At 41.8% G+C, this 13,951-nt stretch overlaps 1 protein-coding gene across 1 annotated transcript in view; it reads left to right on the plus strand.

Annotated features, from left to right (window-relative positions):
- The window catches only part of igsf9b (immunoglobulin superfamily, member 9b), an 86,431-nt gene that overhangs the window by 15,754 nt on the left and 56,726 nt on the right, over positions 1-13,951 (plus strand). Inside the window, exon 3 of the mRNA XM_028579209.1 lies at positions 10,553-10,648. Coding sequence (XP_028435010.1) covers positions 10,588-10,648 — 61 coding nt within the window. The 5' untranslated portion in view covers positions 10,553-10,587. The remainder of the gene's footprint in view (positions 1-10,552; positions 10,649-13,951) is intronic.

The raw sequence follows: 13,951 nt of genomic DNA on the forward strand, positions 1-13,951 counted from the left end.
ACAGAGATACAGACACACAGATGTTCCTGTAATTTATAGTTAGAAGATAAACACTAAATACAGAAACAGAAAAGTCATCAAAACTGGGCTTTTTAAAAAACATTTTTTCTGGCACATTCAATGTTTTTGTTCACTTTTTAGAAGAAAGTTTTTGTGGCCTTTTTCAAGCTTTTTTTCCCCCAAAACTTTTGCCGCTTTTCCGATATTTTTTGCCTTTTGACGTTTTGCCGTTTTTTCTTCTTTTTTTTTTTGTATATATTCATGATTTCAAACAGTTTTTTGTCCCTTGGTTATTAAACACGATCTCAAGACTCTCATCATTCAGGTATTAGACATTAGTCTGAGACAGTGGAATCACTTGAAAAGTCGTTTTTCATTGGTGGAAGGTCGGCATGAAACACATTTAGAATTGCTATTTTTATTCTCAATTCTTACCATTTTTTGTGAGACACATTAATATTACACACACACACACACACACACACACACACACACACACACACACACACACACACACACACACAGAGTGTGTTGGGGTTACACCAAGAAGTGCCCAGGATTCTCCAGCTCTACCAGTCCACCTCTGTACTTTGGTCCTTATGGGGATTTGAACCAGCAACCCTCCGGTACCTAACCCAACTTCCTATGGGTTGAGCTACTGCCACCCCAGTTTAGTCTCTCAAGTGGTGAAAAATATGGATCAGTGTTTCCCAAAAAAAAGCCCCAAGGTGACGTCCTCAAATGTCATGTTTTGTCCTCAACTCAAAGATGTTCAGTTTCTTGTCCCAGAGGAGAGAAGACACTAGAAACATATAAACATTTAACAAGATGACCTCACACAAGTTTGACTTGTTTTCCCCATTAAAAAAATGACTTAAACCGATTATCAAAATAGTTGGCGATTTAATTTAATAGTTGACAACTAATCGATTCATGCAGTTAGAAGTTTAGTGAAGTAGCTTCTGCCACAGAGGCGGATCAGTGATCTATTACAAAGGATCATCAATCCTCTCTGAGCCAAGGTCCACATTGTTTCCCGTTGTCTGTGGTTTCTGTAAAATGTGTCATGGCCTGCTAGCTGTACAGCAAACAAACCGTCCCTGTTATCTCCACCGAGCGTTTTATGGAGTAATCTGGAGTGCTTAGTGACTTCATTTGCCCGTGATTGATCACTGCACAGCCAGATGACATGTGTGTCCTTGATTTGTCTCCCCAATTTGATCTCTAATTCAATTACACCGGTAGCACTTGCTGCGAGCGGTACGGCAGGATTAGTCAGGGTGTTAGAAATGTCCAGACCAGAAGGCTAAGTCATGGCCACATCTAAAGCAATTTGTGTCATTGAAATCCAGTCGAATGTCGGAGCGGTGAAGTGTGTCCAGACGCGTGTCACAGATCTACGTTTCTCGTGCAGCGGCAGGAAATCCTCAAGTGGAAAAACCTTTTCTTAAAGGGTAACTTTGGTAAAGTACAGGCCAAAAGTTTGGACACACCTTCTCATTCAATGCGTTTCCTTTTATTTTCATGACTATTTACATTGTAGATTTTCCCTGAAGGCATCAAAACTATGAATGAACACAATTATGTACTTAACAAAAAAGTGTGAAATAACTGAAAACATGTCTTATATTTTAGATTCTTCAAAGTAGCCACCCTTTGCTTTTTTATTAATAAGGGAAATAATTCCACTAATTAACCCTGACAAAGCACACCTGTGAAGGTAAAACCATTTCAGGTGACTACCTCATGAAGCTCATTGAGAGAACACCAAGGGTTTGCAGAGTTATCAAAAAAAGCAAAGGGTGGCTACTTTGAAGAATCTAAAATATAAGACATGTTTTCAGTTATTTCACACTTTTTTGTTAAGTACATAATTCCATATGTGTTCATTCATAGTTTTGATGCCTTCAGTGAGAATCTACAATGTAAATAGTCATGAAAATAAAAAGGAAACACATTGAATGAGAAGGTGTGTCCAAACTTTTGGCCTGTACTATATTTCTTTTTGCAACCTGGACCCTATTTTCCCATGTTATGGCTGCGTTGACACCGCAAGTCTTAATGCTTAATTTGGATTTTTTGATTTTTTTTGTTGGTCTGTTGACGTTACATTTTTAAAATGTGTAATATATCAGGTTCCAGTGTGAACTGTTGTGCGGTTTCCAACTAACTCGCATGCGCACAAGAACAACAATACACCCACTTCCTGTTTCGGCGGCGAAACGCACAAAATGGCCGCTCCGCCACGGCCACGCCCTATGATGAAAAGTTTTTCTTTTAACAACTTTTCATCTTTAACATCTTAAGACGGCACAGACCGAGTTTGAAGTTGATCGGATGAAATCTCTAGGAGGAGTTGGTTAAAGTACGACATGTGGAAATGGCCAAAATCGCACTAATTTCAAACTTTCAATTCAAAATGGCGGACTTCCTGTTGGGTTTAGGGTATGGCTCCAATGACGTCTTTTGTACATCTTGACATGTTACATATGTTTACCAAGTTTCGTGAGTCTACGTTAAACGCACTGCAGGGGCTCAATTTCTTTAACTTTGTAAGGGGGCGCTAGCGAGCCATTTTTGTGCGCCTATTCCTGAAACCCTTAAAATACGTACATTTTCACCAGACTTGATGCGGCCGCCAAATTTGGTGAGTTTTTGAACATGTTAAGCCCCTCAAAAAGCCAATTCATTTGGCGTAATAATAATAATTCCTTCAGTTTCAATAGGGCCTGCTGTCGGTGCTCGGGCCCTAATGACATCAGACGCAGCACTAAAGTTAGGGAGGTTATGGAGGAAGTCAGCATTTTCACTTTTATTTCTAAATGTTTGTGTAATGGCAGCCACATTAATGAGCATATACACTAATTAGGTCTAACCCCTCCCTCTCCCTCCGTTGACTTGCTCCATCACTGTTCTCCCTGTTGTAGGCCTCTAGGTCTAGTTTTTAATGTACTGTCTGTGTTTCGGGCTAACTCTCGCCGGAGCAGAATTGTGACAAATGTCGATGTAGATTGATGTAAAAGTCGCATCAAATCCACCTCGGTTGTTCACACTTTGTCCGCATTGACAAAAATCAGACCTGGATCTGATTCAGGACCACATATGGAAGTGGTCTGAATCTGATTTCTGTGTTCACGCTACTTCTGAAGAAGTCTGACCTGGTCACTTGATCAGATTTGGGCCACTTCTGCCTGCAGTCTGAATGTAGCCTTTGTGTCTAAGTGACAGCAATTTGTATTTATTTTTTTTGGGCATTTCAGCCTTTAATGGGGAGAGAAAGGGGGATGACATGCAGGAAATTGTCTCGGGTCGGACTCGAACCCTGGACCTTCCGCTTTGAGGCATATACTCCGTATATGTGGGTCCTGCTCTACCAACTGAGCTAACCTGGCCACTGTGACAACAATTTTTGAGATGCTGTATTTAAGCCTCTGAACAGCCACGCAGGGGATTTCAGTTATTCAGGCTGATTAGATCTCTGCTCATGTTGAAGCTTAGATGGAGAAATGTATTAGGTCACAAATCTTTTCTACCTAGAAGAATGATAAAGCTCATTTGCCCTGCCCTTAAATGTGCAGCAAAGCTAACAGGAGACTCCGGAAGATGTCAATCAATCAGTCTAAACACACCCACACAGTCCTGGGAAAAGGTCCAATCAGCCAGGTTACCTGAAAACACCTGTGTGGGTGTCTTTGAGAGCCTTTAAGCAGGACCGCTGCAGTCGGCAGTGGCGAAACAAGCTGCGATGTAACATTTATTGGACATTTACCTTCAATTTGCATCCACTAAAAGTTCTGTTGTTGCCGCTGACAGACTCAGATTATTATTCTAAGTGTGTGACAACATTATGGAAAGGATCCCTACAGAGATGGACCTTTTAGTAAAAGAGTAAGATCCTTTTAGTTTAACATGAAACTCCACTAGACTCCATGTAAATAATCAGGACTTTTATCATCGTAAAACACACTTCATTCAAAGTGGACAGAAACTAAATAAAACTACCGAAACCCGTCTTGGTTTATCTTTCCACTGTTCCAACAATCACCACTCTGATTTGGTTGAAATAAACCTTTAATTCACCCATTTACATGTGGAGATATGCTGGCTCTATACACGCTAAAAGTCCTGATTATTTACATGGAGTCTGGTGGAGATATGCTGGCTCTATACACGCTAAAAGTCCTGATTATTTACATGGAGTCTGGTGGAGATATGCTGGCTCTATACACGCTAAAAGTCCTGATTATTTACATGGAGTCTGGTGGAGATATGCTGGCTCTATACACGCTAAAAGTCCTGATTATTTACATGGAGTCTGGTGGAGATATGCTGGCTCTATACACGCTAAAAGTCCTGATTATTTACATGGAGTCTGGTGGAGATATGCTGGCTCTATACACGCTAAAAGTCCTGATTATTTACATGGAGTCTGGTGGAGATATGCTGGCTCTATACACGCTAAAAGTCCTGATTATTTACATGGAGTCTGGTGGAGTTTGGTGATGGTGATTTCGGGGCTGTTTGATGTTAAACTAAAAGGATCTTACTCTTTAACTAAAAGGTCTATCTCTGTAGGGATCCTTTCCATAATGTCTGCAAATGTCTAATATTATCACAATGCTGCTTGGCTGTTTTTGACTTGTCACAGACACATAGTTCATGTTGTGTTCTGTCTTAACCTTTTGAGCTCTTTTCTGAGGTCTTTTCTATATCCAATTAAATGGCCCCCTGTCTCTGCTCGGCTGCCTGAGGAAATAACCTGTTTGTCATCCGTCTACTCGTGCACCTGCAGACAAAGCCCCCACCACCCCCGGGCTTCCTCCATAAGTCGGTTAAGTCTGCGTCTGTCTGTTGCCACAAGCTAGTCATTTATTATGGATTCTGGTGTGGAGGCAGAGCCAAAGGGAAGAAAGGAGTTGTCATATACATGTCATTTTTTGGGGGGCTTTTTCCGCCTTTTAATTTGACAGGACAGCTAGGCGAGAGAGGGAAGACATGCAGGAAATCATCACCGGTTAGATTTGAACCCTGGACCTCAGCGTCAAGGCATAAACCTCTCAGCACATGTGCGCCTGCTCTACCCACTGAGCCAACCCGGCCACAATACAGTGGTGCTCATAAGTTTTAGACCCAATGCTAAAGTTGACTAAAAAGAGGAATACAAAAATGGTTTTATATCAGTTAGCCTAATAGCTGTTTTGATTTGCATTGAGACATGATTTCATGGAAAGTACCCCATGCCAATCTCTAGGTATGGTGAAGGGTATGTGATGATGTGGGGGTATGGTGAAGGGTATGTGATGATGTGGGGGTATGGTGAAGGGTATATGATGATGATGGGGGGCTATTTTAATTCCAAAGGCCAAGGGAACTTCATCAGGATGCATAGTATCCTGGATCCATGAAATAACTGGCCTTTAAAAATAAAAATTAGTTCAGCTAATCAATAAAAGCCTAAAAATGCCCCAAAACAATCTGTTAAAAATCCAAACGATGCCCAACCCTAATCTTCACGTTGTCAAAAGTAACTCAAGGTGCAGATATGAGCTAGAACTCTAGATATTTGATAGAATTTGCTCATTACTTTTGCTGTCATGTTGTTAAAATGACTTTGAAGATGACCGCCAGTGATGTGCAATCACTCCCATCATTTCTGTGACTGCTGGAGGTGAAACACAAATGATTAGACGGAATTTATTTCTTTAAATCCATTATAAGAGTTCTTCTTTCCCCCGAGACCCCCACTGAGTAAGTAATGTTTGCTCAGTGGGAGTAATCCTTTCCTCATTAACAAACATTCTGTCGTGCAGAAACTACAGACCTCATCTTTTATTCGTGCCATCCTCCCCTCATCATCAGCTTTAACTGTAAAGCTCTAATGCGCTTTCGTCCCATTCCTCTTCAATTTTAATGTATTTATTTTTATTTATTGGAGACCGAAGACAAAACCAGGGAAGCACTGAATCCAGGATTGGGCTTCAGATTGGGCTGATTATTGGGGCTTTTTGACGTGTTCTGGTTTCTGCCGAACCTTAGAATTTTTTTCCCAGCGAACCGAACCCTACGCTTGCACTCGGCGCGCTACGCTGGTCGCCGTAGTGACGGCGCCGTTGATGACGGGAAGGTGTTTACGTAGGTGGAGCGTTCAACGCAGCAGGCTGTGAGGAAGTGGACATGGATCTGGTGAGCAGAAAACGTTGTTGTTTGGCAGAACTTTCAGGCAAAAGAAGACCATTCAAGCTCGATTGAAGAAATTATTAGTCGCCTAACACTCATTCAACTGCACCGACTAATCGATTAGTTGATTTAAATCGACAGATCTGTAAATCTGAGTTTCTCCACAAAGAGTCGTGCTAAAAACACCACTTTAATTCTTGTGTTTACCAGAGTTGTGCTCGTACGTTTCTTGGAAATAAGTCATTCAGCATGAAAAAAAAAAGCATCAAACATGACTAATGGACTAAAGAAATCAAAGTTGACTAAAACCAAAACGACCGATTAGTCGACTAATCGACTAAGAGGGAGCAGCCCTACCAGCTACATGTTCAATCTGTTCAATGCTGATTGGTCTGGTGGTGGCGAGGACCCTAAACTATACACAACATGGCCGCTGTTACAACATCTGGTACGGTCACCGTACGAAATCAAGAATCGACGAGTAGAATCAGAATTGGGAACATCCAATGGATACCCAACCCTAGTTACATCCCTAGTTACCACAGTGTTTCGCATCCAGCTCCAGCAGCAAAAGTCTTAACCCCGTCAGTCAAGTTTTGGAAGATTTGTGCATCTTTCTGCTGCTCTATTCTGGGATGTTTGTTTACCCTGGTGCAAATATAACCGCCGAGGGACTAGACATGTCCGTCGTGTGATTGAGTACTGTGCATCTAGTTAGAGCAGCAGCTAATATCTACCATCAAGTTGCTTTCTAAGAATAGCCACCCTCCTTCTAATATTACCTAAATGAAGTTAAAGTAATAAGCTGGTATTAGGGGAGCTGAATGGAGTGACTTAAAGGCAGGGGGCGAGGTTTTCCATTATGTTATTAGGGCAACAACTTAAACTTGTGCCTCCAATCCAATTTAGGGTAGAGGGCCTCATGATTAGCTGCAGCTCGTGAAGTGACTGTGAAGTAGGCCCACAATTTGTGTAAGTGGTTTCTTGTTTGTGGGGCTCATTAGGAGATATAAATCAGAGGAGGGTGCTGCTGCGTTTGCATGTGCTTTTTGTGTGTTTAAAGGAACACGCGGACTTATTGGAACTTCAGCTTATTCACCGTAACCCCCAGAGTTAGACAAGTTGATACATACCCTTCTCATCTCTTATCGGGACTTTATCTTATTCACTGTAACCCCCAGAGTTAGACAAGTCCATACATACCCTTCTCATCTCAGTGCGTGCTGTAACGCTGTCTGACGGCTCCACCGGTAGCTTAGCCCAGCACAGATCCGGCAGGTAACTGGCTCCAACTAGCCTACTGCTCCGAATTGTGACAAAAGTGACAAAATAACGCCAACATGTTCCTATTTACATGTTGTGATTTGTAGAGTCACAGCGTCTACAAAAAACAACGTAACATGAGACACAGCCATCTTCTAACAGTAAACAAACCGGGAACTATATTCTCAGACAGGCTTGCAGCGAGCATATCACTCCGCCCAAGTAGCAGAAGTAACAGAGCTTCGCCTTCTGAGAATATAGTTCCCAGTTTGTTTACATGTTACGTTGTTTTTTGTACACGCTGTGACTCTACAAATCACAACATGTAAATAGGAACATGTTGGCGTTATTTTGTCACTTATTGGGAGCAGTAGGATTACTGGAACCATTCACCTGCGTGTTCTGTGCTGGCCTGATGCTGCTGGAGCCATCAGACAGCCTTACAGCACGCACTGAGATGAGAAGGGTATGTATGGACTAGTCTAACTCTGGGGGTTACGGTGAATAAGCTAAATTCCCAATAAGTCGGCGTGTTTAATAATTGGGTGAACCCTGGGTTATTGTAAACAAAAACAAAAAGAAGCAATGGGAAAAAATTTTAGTATAATGAAATGAAATAAAAATAAAACCTTCAAGACAAGCTAAAACTGAACTGAAACTATATTGCCAGGTTAAAAAAAAAGAAAATCATTAAGGGAGGGGGGCACATCGCTCTTTTTATAACTTTCCTGAAGACTCAACCCACGTTTTCTCTTGTAAACTGTCCCTGCTTTGGTTTTCGAAGGTAATGGAGTACATTTCAACCACTTCCTCGTTATGGCCTTTTTTTTTTACATGAAGAGATAGATGTCCTTCTTTTGAATACTGTCAGCTGGAATCAAAAATCATTTCAATTTTAGTTTTTAGCTTTAATATTTCACTACTACAAATAAGCGCCTGGTGCAGGTGTGTTTAGGGCCAGTCCAAATCCACTTTTGTTAGTTTGACGGTAGAAAAAAGGTTCCGTGCGCCAGGCGCCTGGTCCTAAAGGGTTGTCCTTAGTGTCTTCATTAATCAGAGGTGTGTTTCGGGAGTAACATGCAATCAACCAATCAGAGATCATCTCCCATTCCCTTTAAAAGCCAGGCGCGTTTGGACCTTGGAGCATTGCTGTTATGATGGAGGATTTACACCGTAATATTTTTATTAGTAATCTTCTGCGTGTGTGTGTGTGTGTGTGTGTGTGTGTGTGTGTGTGTGTGTGTGTGTGTGTGTGTGTGTGTGTTGCTGTGCGTCCCTGTGTGTGTAACAATAGTGTTAGCGTGCTGTGCACGAGCCAATAGGAGCATTTTACTAATGGTCTGTTAAAATAACAATGAAATGCTGCGTTATTGAATTTAGACCAGGTTTTTGTTGGTCAATGGTGAGATCACTTCCCGCTGTCTCAAGATAACATTACGCCCAGAATGCACCTGAACACACCTCCCTGTAAGACCAGCACGCCCAGAATGCACCTGAACACAATGCACCTGAACACACCTCCCTGTAAGACCAGCACGCCCAGAATGCACCTGAACACACCTCCCTGTAAGACCAGCACGCCCAGAATGCACCTGAACACACCTCCCTGTAAGACCAGCACGCCCAGAATGCACCTGAACACACCTCCCTGTAAGACCAGCACGCCCAGAATGCACCTGAACACACCTCCCTGTAAGACCAGCACGCCCAGAATGCACCTGAACACACCTCCCTGTAAGACCAGCACGCCCAGAATGCACCTGAACACACCTCCCTGTAAGACCAGCACGCCCAGAATGCACCTGAACACACCTCCCTGTAAGACCAACACGGACGGGAAAGACTAGGTCTTAAACTAGCAAAGACTCTTGGGACGGGTTTTGCGCTGCGCCGGGTGCAGGATAGAGCCCTCAGTGTTTGAGTTATCCTCCGTTATGCTTTCAATGCGGCTGACTGGTCCGGGCAAAGTCAGGTGACTACACACGCTGTAGATTGTTTTTAAGGAGAAAGTAGGCCTATCAACAGGAAGAAATTATCTTAATGGGAAAAATACGTCGATAACAGCTTCAGAATTTTGATGTCGATACATTTTCAATTACTAGCCCTAGTGCCTTGAATTCAGGTTAATTTGATAGCGTTGCCAAATGGCAGGATGCCACTGAAGTAGCTTTTTTTAAGGAAGTGGTAATAAGATAACATCTGGAGTCGTGGTCACCTGTCGTGTCACCTGTCAACTGCTGTTGGCCTATTTAGTGCGAGACAAGATCTTCTGGACGCACTGAACCAATCACAAGGCTCAGGTTAATCTGTACACACAGTACAGGAGAGACTTGGACACACACATGCACATGCATGCACACACACACACACACACACACACACACACACACACACACAAACGTGCTGATACACACACAGACACATACACAAACTCTATCTCACACACACAAACACAGATGCATACATACACACACACTCTATCTCACACACACACACACACACACTCTCTCTTTATCTCACACACACACTCACACTCTATCTCACACACACACACACTCTATCTCACACACGCAGACACACACACACACACACACACACACACACACAAACACGTGCTAATACACACACACAAACTCTCTATCTCACACACACAGATACACACAAACACAGATAAATACATACACACTATCTATCTCAAACACACACACACACACATGCACACACACACACACACACACAAACACGCGCTGATACACATACAGACACACACACAAACTCTATCTCACACACACAGATACACACAAACACAGATACATACATACACACTATCTCTCTATCTGACACACACACACACACACACACAGACACTTGTTGGAATAGTAGTCTATTTGCTTTAATCCAGCTCAGACATGCAATTTCTTTCCAGAATATGAAATGTTTTAAAAGAATCCAGTTATTTAATAACCAAGGAGCATCTGGAATGTAGTGTAGCTGTTGGACTAAGAGTTGATGTTAACTTGTGGGATTATATTTATACTGATGTGAGGGATGTGAGGGATGTCCCTGTGCAGCCAGCGCTGACCCGGTCAACCCGTGTGGTCTTCTCTTTCAGGTCGGGAGATGTGTGAAGGCGTGTGACGGACGGCCATGGGACCGAAGAGACGCTGGCTCCAGGCTGTCACCGCTGCTGTAGCCATCTGTCTGCTGAGTGAGTACGCCATTGCCAGGGCTGGAAGTATTCCGGCACCTTGCCGGATCTCTTCGAATTTAAAAAAAAAAGTGGGAACTTGCATGCGGTTTTAATATTTTCGAGTCAATTGATTTCACCTACCAATCATACGAGACGAACGCAGCTCCAGCTAACGTTACAAGCCTATCAGAAGCAGAGGAGGGCACGTCCCGGCAACACTGCATGATTGAGATCCATATGTCACGTTAGCGTTGTCGGTGAAAGCAATGGAGCGCAAGTTCATGAAGCCTGGGGATGATGTCCTACCTGTAGATCAGGGGTGTCAAACTCAATTTCCCAGAGGGCCACGCTGGAAAATAAGAATCACATCAAGGGCCAGACATGTGTTTATTTAATTGAAAAAGTCTTTGACTGCATTATTGCTTGTGTCATATAGTCTTCTCACTTACAGTTTGGTCGACATAAAGTCCTAAAGAAGTCAGGAAAAAGTTCCTCAGTCAGCATAGAAAACAAAGCGCCCAAAAACATCGGAAAAAGTGACAAAAATGTTGAAAAAATTGACAAAGACGTTGGAAAAAAATGACAAAAACGTCGGAAAAAATGACAAAAATGTTAGAAAAGGTGACAAAGACGTGGGAAACAATGACAAAAACGTCGGAAAAAGTGACAAAATGTTTTGAAAAAGTGACAAAGACGTCAGGGAAAATGACAAACGTCGGAAAAAATGACAAAAATGTTAGAAAAGGTGACAAAGACGTGGGAAACAATGACAAAAACGTCGGAAAAAGTGACAAAATGTTTTGAAAAAGTGACAAATACGTCAGGGAAAATGACAAAAACGTCGGAAAAAATGACAAAAATGTTATAAAAGGTGACAAAGACGTGGGAAACAATGACAAAAACGTCGGAAAAAGTGACAAAATGTTTTGAAAAAGTGACAAAGACGTCAGGGAAAATGACAAAAACGTCGGAAAAAGTGACAAAAATGTTGCTGCACGTTTTGCTCGACTATATGCCAGCAGCGGTAAGAAAGTGCTGCTTGCTCGTCATGACTTAGATCCCGGTCATAGAGCCGCTGCCCGTGCACTCAAACTGTTACAGCTGACCCACCGTTGTCTATGACTGATCGTGTCTGTGCACATTTATTGCATTACGTTACATTACATTATTTACGTATTTCAGTTACAATTTTAACATACAGCCGTAATACTTGAAAATAAATGGTTAGGTTAGGTTACTTTATTGGTACCCGTAGGTAAACTAGTTTTAAGAGGCAGGACATCCTCAATACTTTGTAGACCACAACATAACATACAACACACAAAACATTAAAACATATAAAAACAGGTAATAAAACACAGAAAAAAGAGGAATAGAAAACAGTACATGATTAAAGTGCTTGTGCATTTTATGCAAATAATTTTACCATTTGTTTAACAGAGTGATTGCCACTGGTTTTTAAATCTTGTAGTTCTGCAACCAAGAACTTTTAGCCTCCGTCCAGAGGGGAGATACTGGAGTTCCCTATTCAGAGGGTGTAGGCTATCTTCTTTGATAGCCATAGCTAGCCGCTGTAGTTGTTTAGCATACATACAGCTGGGGCTCCCCAATCAGCTTACTTGACCATTTTACAATTTGATTTAGGCGATTCTTGTGCTTGACTGAGACACAACCAAACCATGCCATTGAAGATAAGACTGTCTGTGCAGTTTCTTTGCAAATATGGATCTTTGCATACACTTACAATACATTATATTGGACACCTCCTTTTAGAGTTTTATTAGAGCGGTTACAGGTATTCATCAGCAGAGTTGTCTTCCCCAAAACTTTTAATACTACTCTTAACAATCAACATACTGATCTCTCACAAAATGCATTTACATTTCCGAACTAAACAACACATAACCCAAAATTGAACAGATGATCCAAAGCACCAAGAAGGTTGATCTTTTGAGCTGAGCATTTTGTCAAATATTGCAATGTACGTAGCAGACAACTAGGGTGGCAACTACCGATTATTTTCATTGTTGATTATTTTCTGGATGAATGGATTAGTTGTTTGGTCTCTAATGTGTCAGAAAATGGAGAAAAATGTGGATCAGTGTTTCCCAAAAAGCCCAAGATGACGTCTTCAGATGTCTTGTTTTGTTCACAACTCAAAGATATTCAGTTTCCTGTCCCAGAGGAGAGAAGACACTAGAACAATATTCACATTTAACAAGCTGGAATCAGAGATTTTTCACTTTTTTTAATAAACAAATGACTGGCAATTAATGTAATAGTTGACAACTAATCAATTCATCTTTGCAGCTCTAGACTACTAAATTACTTTGAACAATAAAATGCCTTTTCAACAAACTGATCGCTCACAAAATGGACCTTCATTTCCAAACGTCATTTCCAAATGACATGGTGCTCTTTGGATGCTTTTATATAGGCCTTAGTGGTCCCCTAATACTGTATCTGAAGTCTCTTTTATATAGACCTTAGTGGTCCCCTAATACTGTATCTGAAGTCTCTTTTATATAGACCTTAGTGGTCCCCTAATACTGTATCTGAAGTCTCTTTTATATAGACCTTAGTGGTCCCCTAATACTGTATCTGAAGTCTCTTTTATATAGACCTTAGTGGTCCTCTAATACTGTATCTGAAGTCTCTTTTATATAGACCTTAGTGGTCCCCTAATACTGTATCTGAAGTCTCTTTTATATAGACCTTAGTGGTCCCCTAATACTGTATCTGAAGTCTCTTTTATATAGACCTTAGTGGTCCCCTAATACTGTATCTGAAGTCTCTTTTATATAGACCTTAGTGGTCCCCTAATACTGTATCTGAAGTCTCTTTTATATAGACCTTAGTGGTCCCCTAATACTGTATCTGAAGTCTCTTTTATATAGACCTTAGTGGTCCCCTAATACTGTATCTGAAGTCTCTTTCCCGAAATTCAGCTTTGGTGCAGAATTACAGCCACTAGAGCCAGTCCCACAATGAGCTTTCCTTAGGATGTGCCATTTCTGTGTCTGAAGTTGGAGGGGGGGGAGGGGGTGGTCTTGACCAACTGCCACTTTGCTCGTTTGAAAGCCATGATGTCTCTCTCTCTCTCTCTCTCTCTCTCTGGGGGGCAAATTCTCTGGGTGGGCAAAGCAGAGAAAGGGGAGGTAACCTTTCCCCTTATGACATCATAAGGAGAAGATTCCTGATTGCTCATCTTTCATTTTCTCAAAGGCAGAGCAGGATACCCAGGGCTCGGTTTACACCTATCACCATTTCTAGCCACTGAGGGACCATAGGCAGGCTGGGGGGGAACTCATATTAATGTTA

The sequence above is a fragment of the Perca flavescens genome, chromosome 5 (genome assembly GCF_004354835.1).
Source record: "Perca flavescens isolate YP-PL-M2 chromosome 5, PFLA_1.0, whole genome shotgun sequence".
Lineage (NCBI taxonomy): Eukaryota > Metazoa > Chordata > Actinopteri > Perciformes > Percidae > Perca > Perca flavescens.